The following is a 27,611-nucleotide window of genomic DNA, read 5'->3' on the forward strand; positions in this document are numbered from 1 at the left end:
GTAAAAGATAGACTTTTGGTGCAAAAAGCATCCCTTGTTGCACCTGTGCTGGTATAACGGTTCGAATCTTTACATCGGACTCAATATAAATTAGATTATTTTCTAGTTTTGGCTTTCTATAATGGAAATTAAAAGCTTTATCATTCTTGTAGCATCACCTTTGGATTGCTTATGTGTTAGGAATAGGAATGAATTCTCAATGCTCAATGATCAATCAAAAGGACACGTGGGAGTTTGCATTGACCTTATTTAAAACCTTTGAGCAAAGGTGTTTTAAATACCTACTTGCCGTCGATTATCATCGACCTACCTAAGTTGCCTTTAACGCAGATTTCTGCTCCCATTTTTCTTATTATGATAAAATGGAAACTAATTATATACTTTCCCGTCAAGACTTTTATCAGATAACGAGAGACTAACGTATAACGGTAATAGGCCTCCGTGGTTCAGTGGTTGAGCGTTGGATTCGGAGGTCCCGGGTTTAAACCCGGTGTAGACATATTACAAAAATCACTTTGTAATCCCGAAGTGGTTAGGACATTACAGGCTGATGACCTGATTGTCCGAAAGTAAGATCGTTGCTTTGGAAGGCTCGTTAAGCTGTTGGTCCCGGTTACTGCTTACTGATGTAAGTGGGCCTTTGGCGGCTCAGTACTGACACCAGTGTGGATGAGGTTGATAATCCACCTCACAACCCATACGACAGAAGAAGAAGATACTGGTAATGAAAACAATAAAAAACTTGAAACATGAGTAATATCGACAGGGTAAGAAATCATCAGAGACGCCTGCAAACGATCAATCGCGTTATGACGGACGTGTTCTGTCGTGGAGCCATTCGTCAAGAGATGCGCGGGCGCAGGTCCGGCGCCCCCTTTTGTTCGCCGTGGGAAAACGCGCGCACCTACTCGTACCTGCTTTTATTCTTCTCTACTCTAGCAGCGTTTCGTTAAAAACAGTTTTGCCGTTAATTTGTCACAGTTTCTCGGCAAGTGTAACGGTTTACATTTGTAAATCGAAGGGAAATGACCCTATGTTTAATGTAATTAAACTTGTTTGGTACCCATCTCCCCCCGGTTGATTGAGGGGGAGCCCTTTCTTGACCAAGTTGTAGAGAAACGTTTTAAAAGCTGTTTGTGTGTATGCTGTTATGTATACAAATCCACCTAGAAATGTTCCGTAAGTATGTACTTTAATAATAGGGAAAGTATATAAAATAACCACCTTTTATAGTAAGAAAAATTACAATGATTCATTAAAGGTAACAATATCATTTAATTATCAGGTTCTGGATTAGCATCTTATCCAGCACTTTATCATATTGTAACTTCATTAAAAATGGCTGTTTGCTTTAAATAAAGGGTCATTCGTAGACATATTTAAATTAATGTTGTTTTTATTTTCACGTACGAATAACCCTTGTTGAGTTATGACAGCCTTTCTCGGAATACACCTCATCTTTCTTCTATTCCGGACCACTAAACTAAAATCGAGTTAACTCTAGAAAAAAAGAAACAAACGAATGTGCGACCACTTTTTTTCTTTTTTCCACCTGACAACACCCAACATTAGTTTTTATACGCCATTTGTAAAATTAAATTATAGGTTATAATTTTAATATGATAGCCGCGTAATATATTTTATCAAGAAACTAATAGAAGATTTTATCTGTTCGAGTGTTTATTTTTTGGGAATATAACTTTGGGTTAAATCCAGGGTAAATGTTATGGGTGTGCCATAATTTGGTATACTTAGTGGTAATTCTGGTATACGATTAAATTAAAATGATTATTTATTATTTATAACCAAAAATGTTTATGGCATTAGAAACTTTTTGGCGGGTACGGGACAGTTGCTTTCCTCGTTGAATAATCTAAATAATTAATACGAAGTGGTGTTTTGTGTTTAATAATTGCATTAAGTTAGTCGGAAACATTTGCAATAGTGTTATTAAATCGGAATATTCAATAAACAAAGTGTTCGCTTTCGCTTCGTGCCAACAAGCCGCTTCATAACTAGAAAGTTTATGCGGATTTTTGAGTTAATTCGTTTGGGGTTCGGAGTAGGAGTCTGCTCCGAGGTTGGGGGCTTAGGTTTCATCATTCATCGTCATCACTTTTCATCATTTCATTAATCATCATCAACAAAAAAATATATAAGACGTGGCTGTGTGGGCATAGTTCCCTTTGCCTTGCTCTTCGGGGAAAACCAAAACTAAAAAAAAATATGGCATAATGACGAAGTTTTCTCCCTAATTGAAACATATAGAAAAACTTTTGACATGAACGTCTTGTGGAAAAAAAAAGAACCCTTTATAAGATCACTCTCGTTTTGTTTACCATACCTTCAGACATAGAAGTTCTTTAGATAATACAAAGTAAAATTATACCATTGAAATAAGTACGGCACATCTCAAAACAAAACGACGGTTATCTATGACATTTTAGAAATATTATAAAATAGTATAGATCGGATCTACAAAAGAATCGGCGAAGATTGCGCGCATGGTTTTACGACATTTTTTAAGCTGAAGTTTTTTCGAATCTGGCTAAAAAAGAGCGGCTTTGACAAAAGATGGTCGCAAGATCTCCGTACAGATAAAGGGACTATAAATAACACTTCGGTTAGTAGGGTATGTCATTAAATATTTAGTTTTTTCAACATGATGGACTTCTGTTATGGGCAATAGGCTGATCCCTTCATATCAATAGTGGCTGCAAGTTATAGTTGTTGGTACTCCGAATTAATAAAATAAAATAAATAAATAAAATAAGTTGTCTTTGATTATTTGTGGCTCTGCCTACCCCGTTAGGGATTACGGGTGTGAGTACATGTATGTTTTAACAAACAAAAAGCAACCCATTTCGTTAGTTTATACAGGAAAAGATACGAGAATTTTAGGTAGGTACCTCTTTAAAAAGATAGTACTTACTTTAACTTAAACATGGCTTAGCGAGGAGTGCATACCTCTGCCTACCCCTTCTAGGATACAGGCGTAATGTTATGTTATTGTAAGTTGAAAAATTATATACTCGTTTTTGGTAAAAGAAAACATCGAGGAGAAAAATTGTTCTTTAACGAAAAAAAAGGAGTCATTATCTAATTTTGGTATCATCATCATAGTCTCCTTAACATTATCCCGTTTTTCACAGGGTCCGCTTACCTAACCTGAAAATTTGACAGGTCCGGTCTTTTACAGTTTCGATTCTGCTCCGCACCACCCAAATCCCCTGGTAGTTGCGGCTTCCGAATACATCCCGCTTAGGGACGGCACTGAAAAGTATCGGCGTCCGAAGGACGTAATATACGATCCCGACGACCCGATTACTCTAGCCATAGAGGCAGCCAATCAGCTCGCAACACCAAACACTTCAGGACCCCGATACCGACCCCGCCGGCGTGGTCGACGATTTCCCTCATTCAGCGCTTATCACTATCGACCCACTAGGGTCGATTAATTCTTTCAAATATTTTTCCTCTCAGACGACGCCCTGAGCTGAGGTTCGCGCCCAACTGGGCACCCTCAGGCCTGTTGTCTTAAACGTTGTACCGGGTGAGAGCCTTCAGCGCTCCCCATTTGTCCGGCCAAGTAGTTAATGTCATCTGCGGCAAATCTACAATAAGTCACGTCAAAAAAAAAAGGGTCTTTTACAGAAGCGACTGCCAGTCTGTCTGTTTTAATTTTGGTACGATTTTGAATTAAAAAGTAATTTTAATGTACCTATACAAGATGATGATGATGACCTATTTAAGAAATAAGCGCTCTATTTACCAACACGCGGGAAGAATTGACCTTACGAAAATATTGTTACTCTGCTTCTTTCACATAACTGGTGTACAGAACAAGTATAACGAAGTTTGGATCCCCATGACACCCGGCAGCTCCCCCACAAACAAACTTTATTAAGACTTCCTCACAATTCATTACAGGCCGTTCTGTGTAAATTAAGTTTCGCCCCCGTCCCATACTTTTCATTATGCGAAAATGAGTACGTTGTTTACGAAAATTTACGCGAAAATTAAGCTTAAACGGGCTTTAGTATGATAGTAATTAGAATTATTTTTTTGGGATAATTTTATGAATACTTACCTACTTACTTACCTTACGAATACTTGTTTGTAGTGTATTTGGTTACAATTATGGGATAACGCAATCTTTATGCTGGATATTCCAGATACATTAAATTTAAACATTCAGTACTTAGCAAATTTTTACTTAACTGATTTGTTGTTGTTTTCTAGATTCCTAAGATTAACTGCGGCTTATAAGTAAACAAATAAACTTACACTACTTACAATTTAAAAAGAAAAAGCAAACACATGCCAAACTAATGTCCACACTCTTGCAACGTACACAAAACATACAAAACGTGCTGAACGCACGAACTTATCAAGATTTGTTCCGATAAAGATGTTTTGGTAGGGCGGGCGGCTTAGGGCGGGCGTCCCGTCGCTAGGCAACGCGCTGCGGGGGGCGTGGCAATCAATACCACCCTCACGTAGCCGTCACGTGGTGCTACGTCAGCCCTTTTCCTTTCAGTAGACGTCTGAAGGTAGCTTCACACTTTAGGTTCGTACTGAAGTTGGTCGCACAATTCAGTATGGAAGGTCAGTTTCATGAACAGATTTGGACCACTTTTAATTTGGCAGGAACTTATCCATTATGTTACAATAATACATTTGTAAAGAATTCAACAGAAGGTGAGGTAATATTGTAAGTCTTAAGAACTGAATAAATATGACAAATAGCGATTTTATAACATAAGCGATTAGTAGATAGTTTTAACATTTTTTGCCGCTCCCATTTTAACGAACTTCCTATAGACCGTTCGATTAGTCGAGACTCTTTAATATTGCTGTCAGAAAGAAATTGCGTTTCGTCATTTTTGTGGGGGGAAATCCCCTCATTTCGCGGGGGTGTGTTGCGGACAGGTGCCGTCGGGAGGTACTATTAGTGCACAAAGCTCGGGTGTCCCTCACACGGGCGAGGGGAGCGCGAATTACAACCTGTCATATGCAGACTAGAACTGTGCCTGCTACTAATTAAGATATACCTGCTTGATTTGGTTGGTAAGTACCTTATTTGTACACTTTGATCTTAAATAGGTAATTCGTATCAACGTCCGTACCAGTAATGTCATCCGTACACTGTCCCCTATAGGGATTTACAGGTGTAGTTAAAGTTAGTAGTGTAGAAATAACTAGAGGTACTTCAGGATTTGGTGTTAAAATGTTTGGACAGAGCCTCAGCCCTTATCCTTTCTCCTTCTTCGACCTGCCCGGTGTAACAAAGTCGGATTTTACAATGGAATATTTCTTCCTTTACTTAGACACTCTAGTCCCATGCATAGACTTGGAGTGATCAATAAGTATCTTTAAAATAAAGCAAAAATAAATATTCAGAAACAAACACTGCTTGATATTTCAAGTTCCAAATTAAATACAAATAGGCGATCCCGTCACGCGTCTCAGGCAGTCAGTATTTTAATCCGAGTTCAGTCATTAACATCTTTCATACGTCCATCCTCCATCCATCCCCGAAATATGGACCATAAAGCCGCGATTATACCTTTTATAAACACTACATTTATAACTATTTTATGATTGCATTATTTATTTTATGTAATATATTACGTTGTGGTGGAGATTTTGATTTTTTCTAAACTGTACGCCTTCAAATATTTAAAATTCCCTGGCACAGTACACTCCATTAATTTATAGTATTCGGCCGAGGAGCCGTAGTATGGAGAGCGCTTTTATCTTTGCTTTTTACTTCGTTTGTTGGTTAATTGTCAATCTGTTCATATCATGAAAAATTGACGAATTAGAGGTAATTAAGTAACAGAGAATTTCCCAGACGGTAAACACAGCCGTATTCGAGTTCACTGACCTGTTTTAGGACACTTGACTAAATAAACGAAAAAGTGGGGTTTAACTATGAAAGCACCAAAGTGGATCCTAATGTCTTGCTGAAAGCTGCTTTTTTAACGTGAGTTATTATACATTTGTCGCATATGGCATTAACTACTTGGCCGCACAAACGGGGAGCGCTGAGGGCTCTCACCAGGTATACAAAATTCAAGATAAAATGGGCCGTCGTCTGAGAGGATTATATTTGAAAGAATTAATCGACTCTAGTGGGCCAATAGCAATAAGCGCTGAACGAGGGGAATCGTTGACCAGGCCGGCGCGGCGGGGTCTGTATCGGGGTCCTAAAGTGTTGGTTGTCGCGAGCTGATTAAAATTCTGAGGCCTGCAATGCTTACGGAGATGTATTTATTTCGTCTTCACTACATTGATATGAAAAGTAGCCTCTTGATGCAGATGAATCTCAATACTTTTGTAGTTCATGTGCTGACGAGTTTATTTCTGGTCGATGAGGATGTCCTTTGTGGAAGATATACCCATTCCATACTATCGAATCATGTAGTCGTAACACTTTCTTCTATTTTAGTCAGAATTTATAATAGCCTTCTCCACACTAAGTGGTCCATGTAACGCGCACGGCCCGGGTTGACTGCGCCGGCGCGAGCGGGACTCACCCGCACTAAATTTAAATATTTTAATCCTTAATTTAAATTTTTGACATTTTTATTTTATGTTGGTATTCGTGTAGTTTCATTTTTAATGTTATTTGTCATATTCGGGAGACAGTACCTCGGGTCTGGCGCCTCGGTACCTCATTTGTTGGGCCTCGACGCTGCATAAATATTAGCTACGTACGTGTGACGAGAGCAGGAATCTCGATGCCTTATTAGCTCACGGCTATACCCCAATTAGGGTAGTCAGAGGTACATCCATCAGAAGATGAAGTAAGTACCCACACCCCACCGACCTTTCTGTTAGACCAATGTGATAGAAGGTAAGCCGTATCGCCGCGCCGGCTATAATGATCGAGCCAATTGTGTTAGTGAAAACAACATTAACATAATATAAATTAATAACATAATAACATTTTACACAGACATTACACATTGACATAATCTCAAACGCGCAGCTGGTGTGTGACGTCTTCTTCTATCGTGTGGGCTATGAGGTGAATTACCAACCTCATCAACGCTGGTGTCAGGGTTACTATTGAGCCGCCAAAGGCTCAATAGCTCTGACATGGCTCAAGTAACGAATACTTACTTAAGTACATCAGTAAGAAGTAACCGGGACCAACGGCTTAACGTGTGTGACGTCGAAGGGCTGCCAATTACAATACTTACCTAATTTAATCGTCATTACCTATTTAGGTAACTACCTAGTACTACTTACAAAAGAAGCTTTTATAATCATACGTTAATAGGTATTTATTTATTGATTAAACACACAAATCACAAACAAAAACAGTCAAACCTAGATCAGACGCTGGTGGGGAACGGAGAGTTGCTGTTCTATAAGTAGTAAGTATTATTCCTTATTCTATCACCGGGGTTCGGAGTTGATCAGAGACATATTTTAATAAAGAATTTAAAGCAAATACTTACCATTTGGTTGTCTTTGCACTTGCCTCCCTCCTCTTCTTCAGCCTAGGAACTAAGTAGATACTTAGTGCCAAACAATTAAGCAGAAACAGTAAGATTCTACTTCACATCACTAATTTAAGAGCCATGCTCTTGTCGGTTTAGCATTCTCCATTCTTGTCTATCAAGGACCAATTCTTTCACTTCTTTATAAGACACGACGTTCACCTTCTCTTTACTCTGTTCCATGTAAGCTCTTCTTGGTCTTCCTTCCTCTCTTTATCGTAGGGAAGCTAAATAAGTCGTGTCTTATTAAGTGGCCAATCATCTTGCCTCTTATATCCTGAAGATTGTACTTACTTATTATGTTTTTTGCTGAATAAGCGAATTTAGTTTAAACACACACACACACACACATACTAGGTATCACTTTATCACTTGTCATCAGGTGAGATTGTCAGGAAGGTGTACCTACCGTACCTGTAATCAATAAATAAGTCTTAATAAGAACCTCTCACCATTCTGACTACTATTCCACTTTAATAATCATTTATTTCTTATTATATGGTCAAGGGAACTGTCGGATCACTTTTTTTTATTAAAAGGCAGTTTGACAAATTGGCGAACTATTACAAGTTAGGCAAAGGAAGTTAAACGCACAATCTCCTACCTTCCCGTGTAAAACTTGACATAGATACGACAGAAGAATTAAGTACAAATAATTTATGTTTCAATACGAGGTATATAATAGTTTATAGCGTGGAAGAGATAATAAATGAGGTCTGTGGAGCGTATAGATCATTATAATATGTGTTGTAGACCATTAGTTAGCTGTCGGGTCGCCTTGAACGACCAACGGTTTCAATTAAAAGTCTCTAAGAAAATTCTGGTTTATAATATTTATTTATACTCTATACACTTTATAAACAATTACTGGGATTCTGAGATAGATAAAAAAGACCCTTGGATCTTGTCTGAGCAAGTATACATTACCTATTTTAAAACTTTTGCAAGTTCCTCGTTCTATCTGGATAAAGTGTGCAAGTTCATACAACAGATCAAGGGTTCTAAAAGGCAGCATTGTTGCAATTCATCTAAAAAAATAATATTTTAATTTGACATTTGCGCATATAAAAGTAAGTGCGCAATGTCAATAAATAACAAATAGCTTTTTAACCCCCCGATGTATACTTTGTTCCGTCTTTAACAATTTATAGTAATTAAATCGCATTGTGTCAAAGATCTATACACAATACAGTTGTACAAATAAAATATATTATAAACACTACCTACCTACAAATACGATCATCAAGGTCAAATACCTATTATGTAAATAAATATCGTTAAATATTTAAAGTTTAATGCCATTTGCGGTAAGTCTATAATAAGTCACGTCAAAAAAATAATAATAAGTACAATGAGGAGATAGGTAGGTACGTTACATTACGTATTTTAAATATAAAAAAAAGATTAAACTATGTATGTATACATAACTATAGTTACTTATTCATAAAATATCAGGCGCTTTCTGTCAGGAAAGCAGTTTATAAGTCACGTGTTGAGGTCAATGGTCGATAATAGCGATGACGTCAGTATTACGAGCATTCTCTATTTATTGAGAACAAGATAAAATGAAATTATGAGAGTCATATGCCTCCTAGATAAGTGTACGCAAATTTCGCCACTGCTCGACATGACGAGGTGGCCGAGTGGTTAAGGCGTTGGACTGCTAATCCAATGTGCTCTGCACGCGTGGGTTCGAATCCCATCCTCGTCGATTCTTTTTGGCTATTTTATTTTAATGTTTGTACTTTATTTTTACTTTTTGATAGATATTTTTTATTATTTAAGTGCAATTGATGCATAATTACTAATTTTTCTTTTAAATTCTAGTATTGGCAACAAAAACGTTATAAATATTTTTATTTTACACATATTCTATCGCAGAAGTGAATAAAGGTGATACTAATAAATAAATCGATTTTCCAAACATGATAGACGTATTATGTAGTCGAGGAAGGAAAAAATATGTCAGCAAAACTTACGTCTTTTTCGTCAACTAAGTACCTAAATACCGCAAGTACCTATGAAAAAAGTATAATATTTCATTGATGTGATAATTTATTAAAAACATTTTTATTTTGTTTCGATACCACATCCCCTAATTAATTTGAGAGTAAATTGAGGAGGGTACTGTGACGAGTCACCATGTTTGCTTATTATGGTATGCAATAGGTTCGCCAAGTAGGGCATAAAACTAACGTACCTATGTATAAAATAATATGTTTTTCAATTAAATTCAAATTATTTATTTCAGATTAATATCCATAATTATAAGTACATTATATATATTAAAATTAAATTAAATTATATAAAATCAAATAAAATTAAAATTATCAATGTCATAATAAATAAAATAAAATAAATATTATTAATAAAAATGAAATAAAATACATTGGTGCCCATTCGGGTGCACACAAACTTAACCCAATTTTAGTTCGACAGCTCTTAAATGAGTGCCGTCCTGCACTTACCATAAGTGCAAGAAAGGGATAGAGCTACTAAAATCCTGTCAAACTAAATCAAAATTAGTTCGGTGGTTGCTCGAACTGTCACCAATGATAACATTTTCATTGCAAGAAAGGTGATGAGCTGGCATGCAGTATCATCCACCTTTTTATAATGTATTATTATTTCTGAACGATGAAGAAGGGGACTGGATAATATTTAGGCATTAGATATGTATCAATATACCTTATTAACTTATATTGTCGTACACATGTTAGGTAGTGGCGTAGAATAAGGAAGAATACTACGGGTGGCCTTCGAGCGCAGCGGCTTGAAAACTCGGACAAATGGGTTAGCTGTTAACCCAAACACCTTCACCAACCCACAATGTATTGAACCTTGCGAAATGACGTAGATTCGAAAATGTTACATTGACCTTCAAAAAGTTTATCCATCATAATTACGTTGAATAAATGATTCTGATTTCTGAGTGCAGCAACGTGGTGGAGTATGCAGTGCTCCATACTCTCTTCGCTTGAATAAGGACTTTGCATATTAGTGGGACGTATACAGGCACTTTATGTTTTTATGTTATTCTATTCATCGATTTCCAAACTCATACAAAGTTCTAAGCATTAAGTACTTACTTACCATAGATTATTCGACTTCGTCAAGGGAAAAACGACGCGTGTTGGTGAAGGGCGCGCGTGCCCGCTACCGCTGCCGCCCGCTCCGGAACCAAGCCCTGCGCCCGCACCCGCCACTTCCGAAAACGGCTTCTTTTAGAGAAAAGTCATGAGAGGGTAAGTAAAATACGCTGTATAAGTTTCTACATCCCAAAATTGTGTAGGTACCTACAATGTCTGGGGTAATAGTGAATATTGCACCTTTATTGCACCAATCGCTTGATAGTCATTTGTTTTGTAGACGTTCATTTGTTTTACACGGCGATCATCTTATCCCCGTGGTTCAACTAGTTGGACATAATTCCACCGTTGTACCACGGGTCATATAATCATAAATATAAAAAAAAGAGTTGAAGTATGGGTAATTTACTTCTCCGTAGTACAACCTACGATTCGTAGAGTACAACCAGTTGGACATCGCAGTTGTACCACGGGTCGGGAGGGGTCATGGCACTTAAACATAGCGGCGAGGAGTGGTCTGCCTACCCCTTCGTATACAGTCGTGATGCTACGTTAAGTTTAAACCAAGATTAAATTCTGCTTTATCATTATCAAGTAAGTACAGGAGTTATCAAATCACCAAAAATTCAAAAGATGAGTCACAGTCGTACAGTTTCCATAATGCCAAAACAAAATGAGAATATTTAGGGGTGAGATCATAGTTTCCATACTAATGTTATTAAAGTCCATTATTTTAGGGGCAGTATGTGGCGGATTTCTATAATATCTGACAATAATTAAAGTTGGTGTTAACCGGCGCGTGCGGCCATTGTTATTGCAGTTATTTATGAATAACGGCGCCCGCGCCGCCGCTCGCGGATCGACGCCACGTGGCCGCATCCCTTGCAGTAGTTGCAGTGTCTACAGTGTTGTAGGTACACGCACTTATGAACATTTACCAGCTTGAGGGACTTTGTCAAGGGCACACTTAACATCGTGCTCAATGAGGTAGCAACTAGTGAAAAATCAAAATTCTGGTTCTTATTAGAATGGATTCTAATAGTGAGTGTAGTGTCCATAGATTTTCTGATACATTTAATATTCGATTGCTACAGTATTTCTACATCTATCTATATTTTATTTTGATGCTTATAAGTTATTGGGGATTATTTCTTCTAATTTTTTTTAGAGGCTTTTGCCTGAAGGCATACAGATTTAGTTATCGTAGATTAAGAAAACAAAAATAAGGTAAAATAATAGGGGAATTTCTAAACTAACCTTTCTTATAACTACAAGTCGTCCTTGTGGAACAGTGAAATTGTCAATAAATTATGAAGTGCGGCAGTAGGTTGGCGATTGGTATCGGAAGAGGGTAGGCGCGGTGGAGGGGCGTAAGGCGACTTCCGCATCCGGACGCAGCTTCTCCTCCGTCATAACTCATCATCACCTCACTCCGGGAGGGCGTAGGGCACTCTCCCTCGCAGCAACACAAAGAAAAATAAAGATTTGTGTGAATTATACCCCTTGTGCAAGCAAAAGGGGAACGTTGTAAGATAAAAAATGTGGCTATAGGAAAATGAATGATGTGGAAAGTGCGGTGCGTGCATGGAGCCTGTATATATTGTTTTATTTGCTTCTGCGTGGCGTGCTACGCAGATTATGAATTTTAAATTACGAACTATTGAGTATAAAAATTTTTTTTGTTTAATTTCCTCCGAGATGGGGCAGGCAAAGCATAAACAACGAAAACAAAATTTTCTATAACTGCCGCCAGCAATGATAAGCAACTTGGTGCGTTTTAAGTCTGTCGTAATTTTTCCTGTACCAAAATACATCTAATTTGTATTCTAATCACATGTTCTACCTATTACTTTCTTATCTTTTCCGATAAGTTTTTGTGTTTTGTTGTAGTTCTAGCACCAAACGATATTTTTTACTCAGGTATGTGTATTCTTTACGATAATGATAATTTAACCTTAAAGGAACTTAGCGACTTACTAATTGATATGGCGGTTTTAGACACGGAATAGAATATTGAGGTTGGAAAGGCCCTAACGCGCATTTTGTATGAGAACCGCTGTGGCCAGTTCGACCCGTTCGTATATACGTATTTTCGCGGAGCTTCATGCGCCGTAAAGTTTACGGACGAGTGGAGTGCAAAGTTGAAGTATGAACTATGCTTTTATATTTGTATGGCGCGTGGCGCGGTCTCTGCTCCTTTCAGGTTTCAACATCTACTTGACATGTTTTTCTAAAGATATTTATTCATTAATGTTTTTTAATTTCTTATCATGTCTAAATTACTTATTTGTGGATCAATTTAATTTACTACAATAAGGAAAGCCGGCGTAAATTGGGTCGTGTATTAGGTTCAAGAAACAATACAATACAAAAACTCTTTATTGTACTTAAATCACATAAAAAAATATATTATAATTAAATTTTGTAGTACAACAGGCGGCCTTATTGCTAATATATAATATATGTTGTCGAAACATTATTTGGTAATGAAATTCTGATTACTAAATAAAGACAGATTTAACGAAAATATTTTCTTTTTTCTATTTTACTTATTTCTGAACTTTAATCAAGAAAAACGTAGTAATATTTTATCACGTTTTTCTATGACGTCATTCCATAGTAATTTCGCGTTTTTACGTTTAGTAAAAACTAACTGATTTGACTATTTGGAAACTAGCCTAATTTATGTACACTGTAGTAGAGACTTCACGTGTATCTCTGGATTACTGGATCACATCACGATAGGAGGTCGACAAAACAGCTGTCAGTGGCCCAGGAACAATGCCTACCCGCGGCTATCCACCACCGTTATCAAACGGTTATCGCTTCCTGCGTCCCGTTTTCAACATTTTGTTTAAATTCCGAACACGATTGATACGTTCTTTTGTTTTTGAAATTCAAATTGGAATGCAAATTGTGGACATTTTTGACAGCTATTTTCACTTAATCTTCAGAGGTTACTTGTGACGTTTGTGTAATGTATTTATAATGCGAATAATGAACTTCTATCTTGTCGCTTAAGGTAGCAAACTATATTTTTCTAATATGAAAAAAGTTACCAGCTGGAATTTATTGTTCTTATTGGAAATTTGGTAAGAGTTGATATATTGTGTTTTATTTAATATCTACCTACTATTCTTCCAGCAGAAGTCTACAGTTGTTGTACTGTGAGGAGGTAAAAACATTCAGATACAAGACAACTTAGAACAGTTTGTTAATTGGCAAAATCCGATTTGGCGACTGAGATTGCATTATAGACCTCCTTAAAAGCAACGGAGATACGGGCTATCTGTGGTGGCCTAAAATAGCTTTTTGTCGTCTCTAAATAACAATACGCCGAGCATAAAACATAGGACGTTTATTATAATTTACTGACTCTAATAAATAAAGATTTCAGAGACCACTCGAAAAACGACCGCCCGGGAAGAATACATTACAATTCGGACTCTATTGTATTTTACCATACATTCTTTTTTGCACCTCCCCGAATATATTTGCAATGGTCATTCTGACGTCATTAGCATGATGGTTTTTGCGTAACGTTTGCTTCCGATAACCTGGCTAGTTTTTACATCTTGCTTGCCTATATACTTACTTACTTGTATCCATAAAAACGTTTACTCAGTTAGCTAAAATAAAATGCGGTATTCTAAAAGAAAGGAATTGTTAAGTAATTGTTTGTAACAGAAAATGTAGTAGTAGTTTTTCTTCTCTTTCTTGTTGCACCATCCCGCATTCCAGTCTAGTAAATGTTTCCTGGTAGTGGTTGCCTGAAAGAAATTTCTTTAGCTATAAGGTCGTCTAAGTTGTACTGTATTCATGTGTTACGACTGATTGTTAAAATTAACTTCTGTGCAATAAAGTGTATTTGATTTGATTTTTCGCCACAGATTTCTGTCCTTCCACTTTCATAACGCACAGCAAGAAATTGCTCTGAAGGACTGCTGCAGGCGTATTTTTTATCTTTATAATGTGGGAATGTTAAAAAGCAAGAGAGAAAATTCACCAAAAATATTTTTGAAATTGTGTCTATGCGTGGTAGCAGTTTTGCAAAGGAACCGTCGATTTTTAAATTATTAGCTCTACTATATTTTACGTCGAACATTACGTACAAAACGTCCAAAGTTGTCCGGCACAAACTTGTAATCCAATAACCCAAGTTACTGGTTGGTTTGTATTGCAACATTGATTAAAAACTAACTAGACTTCCCATAAGAGAACATTTCGCCCCGACTTGTGGTCTATACGAGAAAGCTCCTATACATAGTTATAAAATAAGGAATAATATACTACGACAGTAAACAGACATCGTAGTTAGTGAAGAGACATTGTAATAAAAACGTTGAACGACGAAAAATTCCACTTGATTATAACTCAGAATCATGCTCTGAATTATTTATTTATTTAAAAATATTAAAAAAATAATAAAATCAAAAATAATAATAAAAAAAAAATCAAAATTTATTTATTTAAAATAATAAAATGTTAGTGACATAACTAAAAAAAAAATAAAAAAATTCAATTCTCTTTTGGAATATGATTGTTCCTCGTTTTGTTGTAAGGGGCATCCCCCTTAGTATTCGTTACGATGTCACTAACATACTGTATAACGGTGCAGCTGAAAACTAGATAGAAACTACTAGATCTATGATATGGATCTGATGTACAGTCATGAGCAATATCATGTACTTACCCACTTTAGAACCCTGTCGCACCATCATATTTGACATTTAATGAGACTAAGGCCCTGCGCAGACGACAGACTATCCGTGACGCACTTTTTAGTCTGTGAAAATATAACCTATGCAATTATATGCAGTAACGCGCCGGACTTTTTGCGCGTCGTGTGCGTTACTGCATATAATTGCATAGGTTATATTTTCACAGACTAAAAAGTGCGTCACGGATAGTCTGTCGTCTGCGCAGGGCCTTACGGTTTAATTTGTTAAAAAAGTTAATGTGACATGGTACTAAAGTGTATACATATTAATGCTCGTGACTCTCGTGACCGTAAGTTTACCGCCTACTTAATTACTTATTTGTACGTATACATTGTAAGATTCAATTAGTTATTGGCGTTTCAATCTAATGAGGGACTTTCCAGGCTACGTTCCTCAAAAACAACACAGATGGCGCTGTACAGTTTCACCTTAGTTTAGCTTTCTAATTTCATAGATAACAGACAATATACATCTTTTATCTTTGTTTTTGGGTCTAAATTTATTACACCCAAGCACAATTACATCTTCCACCCATTATTATTCTGATAAAAATAAAGAGAGGCAATATAGGTAGCAACATAATTCTATACATAATATGAACCAAATAAGCAACAATTCCGGGTTCGATTCCCGATGGGGACATTGTCGAAATCACTTTGTGAGACTGTCCATTGTTTGGTAAGGACTTTTCAGGCTTGAATCACCTGATTGTCCGAAAAAGTAAGATGATTCCGTGCTTCGGAGGGCACGTTAAGCCGTTGATCCCGGCTATTAGCCGTAAAAACACCTCCACCAACCCGCACTGGAGCAGCGTGGTGGAGTATGCTCCGTACCCCCTCCGGTTGATTGAGGGGAGGCCTGTGCCCAGCAGTGGGACTAATATGGGCCGTTTATGTATGTATGTTGTAAGCAACAATTATTTGTATATACTTATGCTTCTGCCATTACTTTGTATTTTTGAATAATTATGTACTCGAGTAATGAGAAAATAGGCAATTATCATGTCAAAACTGTACAACGCCATCTACATTGTTTTTTGTGAACGTAGCCTGGAGTTTCATTATGATTAACCCTTTCACGGACAGAGACCATGGGTCATTGATGGCTCATAATAGGTAGTATGAGAGTATGACAACTTGGAATCGGAACGTCATTAGACGTTCTGTCCTTGAAAGTGTTAATAATGATACCTGTATGCATGCTTTTTATTGCAGAGTAGTATCACAAAAAAAATATTTCCGTGAAAAAAACTTCTTCAGTTTTATTCTACCGCTTTTTATTCAAATACACTAATGCACAATCAATTTTAGTTTAAATACAATTTATTTGTCTATTTCGCTTTCCGATCTGTAGGCAAGCGGTGTTATGCAAATTATTCATACCATGTTGTCTGTGATAGCCACAAATTATTGACACAACAGCACTGGGACTGGGACATTGTATTAATGAATGTGTGTGTATGTTTGTGTATGAGTGTGTAAACAAAAAAGGGAGTAGTGAGGGTTGGGGAGGCGGGGCCAGGTGTCAGGCGCAGATCTTATCTCGCGGGGATGCAGGCGAGGGACCCTTTCATAATACCTACCATGTTATACTGGATGCAGTCAATTTATATCGCTACAAGTAATAATAAATACTTTAATTTAAACCTGAATGTAGCTGACGTTGCATAAATTACCCAACGTTTTTCTATTTGTGTAGGAAAACTTCATAAGAATTACTTCGAGGCATTGGAGGAAATTCTTCTTCGTGTCACGGTCCACAGGGTCATCAGTTCCACTTGGCAGTAGAGTGCAATGTCCAGTACTCTGTTAAAAAAAGGTGAACAAGTACTATTGTATTCAAGACTAATTAAATAAAATGCCCTCGTTTCAAATGGTTGTAAGATAAAACTCAGTGTCTTATCTAAGTTCTCATAAAATCATAATCAATTACTGGTCGTACAAGGCTAGAGGCAGCGATCGAGCGCTCCGTGCGTCGGCGCATTAACTTAGCCAGCCAATTACCCTCGTGTTCTACCCGGCTCCAGCCAGCGCAATATGTTAACATATTTTTTAATTTCTCTCCCAGACAGCTAAAGAGGCAATCGCGAGTGCATGCGCAGGAGTGAGATTTATAATAAGAAAACGCTCCTACCGCGCATGCACCATAAGGATCTATAAATCTTTTAAGTACTCGATCGGCCAATCCCTGTTGAGAAACGATAAATCATCCCCGCGGACAGGACAGCCGCGTCGACCGGCCGCTGTCCCTCTCGCACTCCTCGCTCCATATGCCAAATACATCATTTATCATTTCTTTCTCTCGTTCCTTCTCAATGATAAATTCAATTCTCTTTTGGAATATGATTGTTCCTCGTTTTGTTGTGGTGTTTTATTGTGGGCATCGTCACGGAGTAAAGTTTTTTGATCGGAATCCGATCGAAATGATCGCGAGAATTGGATTTCCATTTTAGATTTCGTGCATCGAGTACCTAATCAATCTTTCAAACCTTCGCATTTGGGATTCAGACTCTTGTTTACGAGTTTGATTTCAATAAAAAATAACACATTAGTATGGTGAAAACGTTTAGCTAGCATTAACAAATGATGTAGAGCACTTTGCTGCCTGAAAAGGTAATGACGTATTTTTTGTGACGAATTCACATTTTATGAAAATGGGTCTTTCATTAAAATGCTAGAATCAGGTTCATGAAATACAATTTTTCTTTATTTAATTTCTTTGCTATTTACACGGCTGTAGAAAAGACAATCAACAAGTTCTCTTAAAATAACTTAAAATACATCGTGCTCTTCAGTCGTTCAAGTATAATTATATATAGTACATATTTGTATAGAATAGATATAAGTACAATATCATGTTCTCTCCTAAATGTCGTTCCGTGAAAAAATAGTTATACATTATTTAAAATATTATAGTCAGTTAGTCATAGGTCAGAAATCGATAGCACAGTTTATAGCAACGACACAGACAAATTTACAATAAAATAAATCGCTTACGACTATTATCACTGGGCATTTCATTCTTAAAATATTTTTACAATACTTTAACTATTCTAAACTAAAACATTTACAAGAATTTTACAACCTATAAATCGTAGTTTTATTGGACTTCGGTGCTTTGGCTATGCTGATCATAATAGTTTTATTTTGTAAGGATTGTATGCAAAGCAGGCGTTTGATGATGTAGCCAGCATTGATGGATTTATCGTTAAAATAAATGATTAATAGATCTAAGGCATCTCGTCTAAAACAAATAGTCCCGAGGGACTAAAGATTTTGTATATTCAATTATTTGTTTTTGTAAACTTATTAACAATGCAACTGTTTGTACATTATGCTTACTCTAGATAAAGGCTGTCATAAATCACTGTCAGCAATGATGTTGACAAAGTTTTCGCTGAATAAAACGTCCCACCGGTGACAATGGATCCTAACGGACAATACTCCAAGGAATGCATCTTCAACATAAAGACTCGTTTTCACGAACACTGTTTACAGAAAATATACAGCACATTGTACAGCATTCAACTAGTGGTCATTGTATACAACTTGCTTGTTTTAATGTAAACAAGAGATTGACACGAGACTATTGTAACAACATTACAATGTCCTTACAAATAACTCTTACCTTACAGTCAGTAGAATTCAATATCATAAAACTCTCGGACGGCAGTGGTCTGTACATCAGTGGCCGGACTATTCTATGGACTTATCAGATTTATAAGCGTAATATATTTTTGAAGGATGTCTCGCGCTTTAGCGAACTTTTCATTCCACGGTATTGTAGCAATGTAACGATCTTCGTTAGTGGAGAGAGAAATATAATCAAGAGAAGGAAAATTGTGACTATTCTTATTTTAATTTCGTTTAGCCGGATAGATCGTTGTGCTGTCTAAGCGTCGAATGAAGAGTTCCCTAAGCGCGGTGTGGTCAATAAGCGGCGGCGGCTCCCGAGTGGTGCATCAGGTGGTGGTGGTGGTATGTCTCCTGCGTGGGACACCACCACTCCGGCACCCCGTGCGGGACCGTTGGCGCCGGCTGCTGGAACTGACTCCAATGCCCGCCGAAGCCTAATTTATTGTCCATCATACCGTTACCGCCAATATTCGTTATGTGCGGCTGATGTTGATGAGGAGGCGGGGGAGGTCGTTCGTAAGGTTTTTGGTCGTGAGGATTGAGGTACTTGTCGTTGAGGCTCTCCAGCTTGTCGGCTATGGAGGTGTGGTGGTGTGGGTGGTGTTGTATCGCGGGTGCGGGCGGAGGCGGCGGCACGGGCGGGCTGGCAGCGCCGGCGGTCACGCTGACGCTGCCAGCTGAGGAGGAGTCGTCTCCGTCGCTGTCGTACCGCGGCGACGCGTCGCCCGCCGCGCCGTGCACCTTCATGTGCTTGCGCAGACTGGAGGGGTGCGTGTACGACTTGTCGCAGCCGTGCACCCGGCAGTTGTAGGGCTTGTCTGACGTGTGCACGTGCGAGTGTTTCTTCCGATCCGAGGAGTTGGCGAACCTTCGGTCGCAGCCCGCGTACTCGCACTTGAACGGCTTCTCGCCTGGTGGACAAAACGACATTGCTTTAGACAAAAATCTACATCAAGAAGCAGAAAAATATCAATAATTGTTAAGAAATAATTCCATCTCTGAATCTGTCTGTGAGTAAAATATGCCAGGTATTCCGTCCTGGAGTCATCCTTTAAGGCTTTTTTCGTTTTTTAACCTAAGAATAAAAAGGAGCGGCGTACGCGAATGTCCAATCACGCCATAAATAACCAGATTTGCTCGTTGTTTATAGTTTACGAGGACAAATAAATTCAACAACAATTGCTCGGGGTACTTAACACGCTCGTAAATCATATTTATAAGACGACTTTGTCACATAGCCGTAACAAAGCCGACCGATTATCTCGTCATTCTATATTGAACTTTAGATTGGAGGGCGAAGATGTTATTTCAATCCGAAAGTCAGTAAAATCTGATGCCTTTATTTGTGATTAAATAGAAACCAATTCCGTTGAGCTTTTGCTTACTTCGGTGACAACGATAGTAATCCTTTAGAAATGTGTTATCTCTTGCATATTAAGCGAATACCGTTCTGTAGGATACGAAGCTCAAGGTGATATTCGTGAATTTGCTTAACCGAATCTAAACGTGTGTGACGTTGATGTTCCTACCTGTTGCAAAAAATAAAAATATGTTACAATTCTGTGCTCAATATTTTTTGTCCTTTATTTTTTCATACATGTATAAGTTCCCGCGACGTCGAGTAGGTAGATAAACTGCTCACGGGCTCACCGAATCGTATGAGAAAACATTCAATAAAATACATTAGAAGTAGGCGCGGATAGTGTGACCGCAAGTACAATGCGGGTATTTTTCATTGTCATGTTTACAAATAAACCTCTTCGGTTGTAATCCCGGCATTGTATTCCGGGCTTCGAGATCGCGTTGAGGAGCTACAGATGCTAATCTCAAGTGTCTGTTAACGCGGCAATAATAGCCTCTTTTCCCTTCACCGCAATTTTTGTTACTATTACCAAACTTCTCAATGAACCGATCACACATTCAACAGCCCGTTCTCAATAGTGATACAAACCTCCTTTCATTTTTGTATCAAAAATATTTGTGCATTATACACTGTGTATGCATTATGCCCGACAGAACGGTATGCACACAAATTTCCACCTTTTATTTCACATTTGTGAATATGATGATCGTATCGCTGCCTATAAACGTTTCGTAAAACGTCGGAGGAAAAATAAAAAGGGTAGGAAATGTCGTGGTCTCATTTCGTTCGGGACAATAAAAATGTCTGGGTCTCTAATGAGGTAGCAAGATAAAAGAGTTCAAAACATGTGTCGCCCGTCTAATTACTAATCGGGCGTGTGATCGCGGACCGTCGACAAAAAACGATCGACGACAAATTCTATTAGAATGTGATACGTTATCTTGCGCACGCGCGCGTGGCCTTATGGCCTCTCCTCTTCACGTTGGCGTGGACGATTTTTTTTAAACTGGCCACCATTTGCAAATTAAGTAGATGACATGTTATGACAGATATTTCGATGTTTGAATTGCCTATGACCTTTTACCCTTACCTGTAGAGTTTAGAGCCGTCGCTACGAGTATGTTTAGGTTTATTTAATCTACATACATACATACATACATAAACTCACGCCCGTAATCCCTAATGGGGTGGGCAGAGCCACAAGTAATCAAAGACAACTTGCAGCCACTGTTGATACGAAGTCCAAAGATGGATATGATGAACCTTTTGGTGATAAGGGATCAACCTATCGCCCATAACATTAGTCCATCATGTTAGAGGACACAATCCCTCTGTCGGTTTTTACGACATGCCCGGGAAGAGAAGCAGCTGAACGTGTTCTATGTTTTTTATATGCTCCCAGAACAGCATAGAAGCAAGCAATTTATTTAATCTTCTGTCATTAATTATTTTTTTTATAAAAAACGTTAAATTAATTTGCAAATAAGCACGCGTCCCAATTAACGAGTACTTGGGGGTTTAAAAGGCCACATGGAATAAATTCATCTAAGAAAGCAATACTACAATTTGACATTTGCGCATATAAAAGTGCGCAATGCAAAGAAATGTCAAACAGCAATATTGCTGTTTTAGATAAATTGCTTTAACCCCCCTCACTACTACCGGTTGCTCTAACGTTTTGACAAATCTCAAAATCTGTATTACAGAAAGACATTGGCCCCGATTCCTGCAGACACCGCCTAATTTTATTTTAGGTTATATCCGTCATTTTCGTATCCGTCGAAAAAGAAAGGGACGGATGATTCACAGCTCTTAATTTTAGGAAGAATTAGTAAATTAATGTGTCGGGTTATTGACTGACGTAAAATTTTTAGACGGTTGGTTTAGATTCGTGCTTAAAATTGACGTGTGTTCCATAAATTTTATGCTTGTCGATTACCCGTCCCTTTCCTTTTCGGCGGATAAGAAAAGGACAGATATAACTTAAAATAAAATTAGATGGTATTTACAGGAATTAGCACCAATGTCTATTTATATTGAAAGTACCTAAATAAAACAGCAAGAAAACATGAGTTTGGAACGCGCCTTGCGTCCGTCGCATGCCGCGCCCGGGTCAGATGTTATCTTAAACGCTGTATCACCCATGGGAGACACTTTTTTGTGACGTCATTATCCTCACATCTCCAACATGATCTTGGCTTGTTTTCTTAAAGAGAATCTGACAGAAATTGTAGTAAGGGAGAGAATGAGCTCCATTTGTTATTTGGACGGTCTTCAAGTTTGATCTTTTGATTCGACACGGTATAACTTCCTTTGGTAGTATAAGTAAGCTACCTTTGTCACAAGATGGAAGCTCTGGAAGAGCTTCTGATTGGAAATAATTTTATTGCCTGTACCAGTATTCTATCAGTATTAAAACCATTACATTTTGCGACAAAAAGAAAACATTTTATTTGGCCTTATTACTGCTTTTCCCATTCAGAAAATAAGAGAAAAAACAAAATTGAAATCAGTTTTATAATACGGCTGTGGTAATAAACAAGATGACTACATTTGGCACACCGCCTAGCCCGAATTACGTCTCGGTGTAGGGTTACAAATCGCTACTTAAGACCGCTCTGTTGGGAAAACAAGCTTTTTAGAAATAGCACGGTAACTTGAGCCAGCTCGGCCTTTGCACTCAAATTGTGTAAATTGCTTTGGGTGAGTTTTGAGAAAAAACAATCGCGTGACACCGGATATCGGCCATCTTGCCACTATTCGGTTACTATTTATTTCTAAGTAATTTGTTTTAAATAGGTTTTTAAAACGTCGCTTTCTAGAATAGTGTGATTTATTACGTGCTGAGGATAAAAACTAGAAGCTCAAATGTAGCCGGTAGCACTGTTGAGTGTTCCTAAATTTTGATAATGGCCCCGATTCCTGCAGACACCGCCTAATTTTATTTTAAGTTATATCCGTCATTTTCATATCCGTCGAAAAGGAAAGGGACGGATGATTCACAGCTCTTAATTTTAGGAAGAATGAGTAAATGAATGAATAACCCGGGCGAATCAAAAGGTACGTCGCTGGTATGCAATCCGTTTGACGTGCTATCTACTTAACTGTGTCGGGTTATTGACGGATGTAAAATTTTTAGACGGTTGGTTTAGATTTGTGCTTAAAATTAACGTGTGTTCCATAAATTTTATGCTTGTCGATTACCAGTCCCTTTCCTTTTCGGCGGATAAGAAAATGACAGATATAACTTGAAATAAAATTAGATGGTATTTACAGGAATTAACACCACTGTCTAGCTAAAATTTGTGATAAATTGCTATAAAATGTGGAGCAACGTGGTCTGAAGGACGAGTTACGAAAAAGGAGTTGTTGGAAAAAGACAAAGAAAATATTTTTTTCTAAGTTTTCTTCTTTCCGGACTTTAAGGAATAAATATAAGTAACACTATGATTTTGCAGTTAAACGCTGCGCTAAGGGTTATAGTGTAAAAATATACCCACAACAATGTGTTTGTTTACACAAATAGTATGGGAAACTGTCGAAATGTAAGAACACTCAACAGTAGCTACACCTGACGGGAGAAATAGGCAGTTGTTATCCTCAATTACAGTGTACGTACGTGTCCCTATAGACCTGCCCCTAATTGTAATGAGCCATATTCCAGCACGTGGCTCTGTTAAAACTAGAGAATAAAACTGACAACTGTAGGTAAGTACTGAAGTATTAGCTAACTTTTAAACTTGCTTTACAAGTCAGTCGATTACATAAGATTACTAAATCTTTTTAAGGGGCAATGTATACATTTTTACAATAAGATTCCCATTGACATTCAGAATTTGCCTTTCAACTGTTTTAAGACAGTAGTTAAACAAAAACTTTACAAAAAAGGTTATTATAAAGTTAGTGATTATTTAGAAGATATGAATGCATGGGATTAACTGTCTGAGAACTGATATTTTTTTAAAGAACGTCTTTCTTGCAGCTTCTTTTCCCCGGCTATACAGGTTGTGATAAGCTGCAGTAGTTTTAGGCGGATGAGACGTTCGTTATGTAAAAATTTACGATTCAAAGTGTAACTATGTTACCTACTGAATAAAGATATTTTTGAATTAGAAATTGAAAATTTTTCATTACTTACTAAGTATTCTATATAAGTAAAAGTTTAACCTCAAATTTTATCTATAGGCATAAAATAAGGAATAACACTACGTAGGTATAGAACGGCAACTCTCCGCTCCCCACCAGCGTCTAAGCTAAGTTTACCTCACCCCCCTCGGACATAGTTTAGACTTGAATCGTATGGTGCGTAGTGTCTGTGTAAAACGAGGTTGTTTGTATGAAGTGTCCGGGGTGTGGACGTCCGAGACAAAAATGTACAATAAGTCAACTAAAAATCTTACCAAGTAAGCCATATTTATTATAAGTTATTGTAGTTTTAAACATTTCGTGTTGATAGACCGCGTGTGCTACTTGATGCGGGCTGACAACAGCCTTGAATACTAATTTAACACTGGATATCCTTGCACCTGGCCGCACGTTGACATAATATTGTCTAATAGTTCATCATCATCAGCCCATTAACGTCCCCACTGCTGGGGCACGGGCCTTCCCTATGGATGGATAGGGAGATCGGGCCTTAAACCACCACGCGGGTAAACCACCACGCGGGGTAAATAGTTCATTGATGAAAAGATATAGCCGCCTTTTCGAAACGATTGTTACTAATAGATGATGTCATCATTTGCAAGATATTTTTGACTGTCTTCCCCGTGGTGCACGTTATGTAATCTGTAGATAATCAAATTCTTTATTTACTATGACTTCACTGAGCTCTGGCTCAACTAGATAGATTTTTTTTTTCTTTAAATATCTGCAATCAGTCGCAAGACTTTAATCAGATTTGGTGTGTGAATTGATTAGTTAGAAGTAAAGCAACCAATGCCACCGTCTTCCATAGTACTCAGCGCCCAAGAACATCCTTCCTTTTGAGCCTCTTCACCCTGTTGCTAGCTCCCAACAGCATAGTTGCTAAGGGATTTGGATGGTTACTCAACCGTTCCTTATGCCTTTTGTTGTACCACTGATAGATATAACGGAATAAAAACTCGAGAGTACGCTTAAACCCCATTTTATTTACCTACCTTCTGTTTTTCTGTACTAATTACGTTATTAATTATTATTTTAAGGAACCGTGGTTGCCCCAGTTGCTACCCCAAGGATTGTCGATTTAGTTTTCGAATTCATGTTTGGATCATAAATGATTATCACGTGCTCCGCGGTGAACGAAAACAGTGAGGAGGTCCAATTCCCGAAAGATGCATTTTCGAAGGATTTAGCGAAAGATATTATGACATTGAAATTAATTCAATGACCATTGGGCAATTTCGATTACGAAATACGTAGAATTGTCTCATTCATCAATTTCGGCACGATTTATATGCTGTTTTATATTACAATACATAACATAGTGTTGTCTACTAGCTGTAATTTATAATGAATCACTCTATCGAGCGAGTGGATTAGGCATTGTTTAATCGGTTATTAAACGGTACATATCTGAGCTAATTCAATCTCCGTCGGTAATGAGCGGCGGATGACTGGCGGTTGTGGATGGTGCCCCGCCCGGTACTGACTGACTGACTCACTGCATTGTTACGTAGGTCTACTCTATAAGACTGACCACACAAGTAACACTGCTAAGACAATGTTTTGATTTATTTGGATACCGCCTTTCTACTCATCCTCACAATACATTCAGCTGCTAAATATAAACACATTCGTATAAAGCTAAACTATAACTAGCCAAACACAGAGCCCCTTGAACGATGTCACAATAGCAACTGATTGACGAGGCGACGCTTCCCCGAAAACCGATTTTCTCTCGCATATTTAAAAGGAATTTCGTACGGCGTGTATAATGATTTATGATCTTCCTTTTATCCGAAACGTATTTCGAATTAGAAAGATATATTAATATCTTCATTTTTTCCACTTCTCAGAGAATACAGGCCCTTGTCCGGAGATACAAAAAGAATACTTGGGGTCGGGCGGCGCGGGCGCATTCGGCGCCCAACGACCGTGTGACAAGGTGCTTTATGCGGACGATTATGAGCAGACCGAATAATGTTCCGATACCCGATAAATATCTGCCAACTCATACAAAAGCATCCCAATAAAAATATAATAGTAAATGTAGCAACAACACTGGCCACAAACTGCACAGTCATATCGCGCTGATAAATATAAATTAAAATGAAAACTTGCGCGGGAGGGAGAGGGACGGCGAGCGTTCGAACGAAAACAAATTAAAACTGATACAACATTCAAATGCGCACGCGCTGGGCATGGGTTTTGGAAAATCGAACATGTATGAGAAGTCGCAATGAGGCCTTTTTTGTCGCGCTGGACGCCGGTCCGCGCCGCCCGCCGCCCGCGCCGACCGGTGATTCATGATCAGTGGTCCGTGGGACTGAGGGACCACTCGCTTTCATGACTTATTGTAATAATTCATTCATTGAACTCTTTTGTTTGTTATTTTAAAGCAATTATAACCACAATATTACAATTTATATCGTTCATTTATTAGGTTGCGCACAGAGAGCACATATTGGAGAACGGTTTCAACGCTGCGTAGGGGAATACTCCTATGTACCCTATGTCATACATGGGAGTAGATAGAACATTATGGGGAATGATGATACAGGTATTCCGCCAACTGACAGACCAATTAGCGATGTATCGATAACCTGTTACTATATATTTCATCATTATCTTTGTTTTGTTACGACTTGTTTTCTGCCTACCCATATAAGGGCTGCCGGCGTGAGCTTATATATGAATATATGTATAATATATGTAACACTCACGTAGGAAGACCTGCAACATCACTTACACTCCCTGGCTCCAAATGATATAGAGGACCATTCGACCGTCTAGTCGCAACTAAATTAGACTGTCCCATTGTTCTAGCGGAAACCGGTGAACATCATCCGTCTTGCTCTGATACGTATCTGCTGAGAACGTGCAATAGAGACGATTGTATCTCGCGATACGTTCACGGGGACCAGGGAAAATTGTTCGCAGCTTTTCCCATTTTCTAAGCTCAGCGATGCTTCGTTTAGATAGCGCTTGTTTAGCGGGAGTCTATATAAGATTTTGTTATAAATTCAGTGTTTATTAGAGGACCTTGTAGCTTAGTAACGCAAGTTGTTGAATATAAATCTAGAAGCACTCTTTTACAGTTTTCTTTTCAAAAGACTTATTACTGACAAAGTGAAAATTAAATCGAT

General features: G+C 38.0%; 1 protein-coding gene and 1 non-coding gene across 4 annotated transcripts in view; one reads left to right on the plus strand and one right to left on the minus strand.

Annotated features, from left to right (window-relative positions):
- Positions 1 to 9,143: 9,143 nt before the first annotated feature.
- On the plus strand, positions 9,144 to 9,225 carry Trnas-gcu (transfer RNA serine (anticodon GCU)). Its single transcript has one exon. It is a non-coding gene; the product is annotated as a tRNA-Ser (tRNA).
- An 8,778-nt stretch (positions 9,226 to 18,003) lies between these two features.
- The window catches only part of LOC126381799 (zinc finger protein ZIC 4), a 59,935-nt gene continuing 50,327 nt past the window's right edge, over positions 18,004 to 27,611 (minus strand). For all 3 annotated transcript variants that reach the window (XM_050031290.1, XM_050031292.1, XM_050031291.1), the window contains one exon: positions 18,004 to 19,870. In XM_050031290.1, the coding sequence (XP_049887247.1) occupies positions 19,254 to 19,870 (617 nt within the window). In that variant the 3' untranslated portion in view covers positions 18,004 to 19,253. The remainder of the gene's footprint in view (positions 19,871 to 27,611) is intronic.

Source organism: Pectinophora gossypiella, chromosome 3 (assembly GCF_024362695.1).
Source record: "Pectinophora gossypiella chromosome 3, ilPecGoss1.1, whole genome shotgun sequence".
Classification (NCBI taxonomy): domain Eukaryota; kingdom Metazoa; phylum Arthropoda; class Insecta; order Lepidoptera; family Gelechiidae; genus Pectinophora; species Pectinophora gossypiella.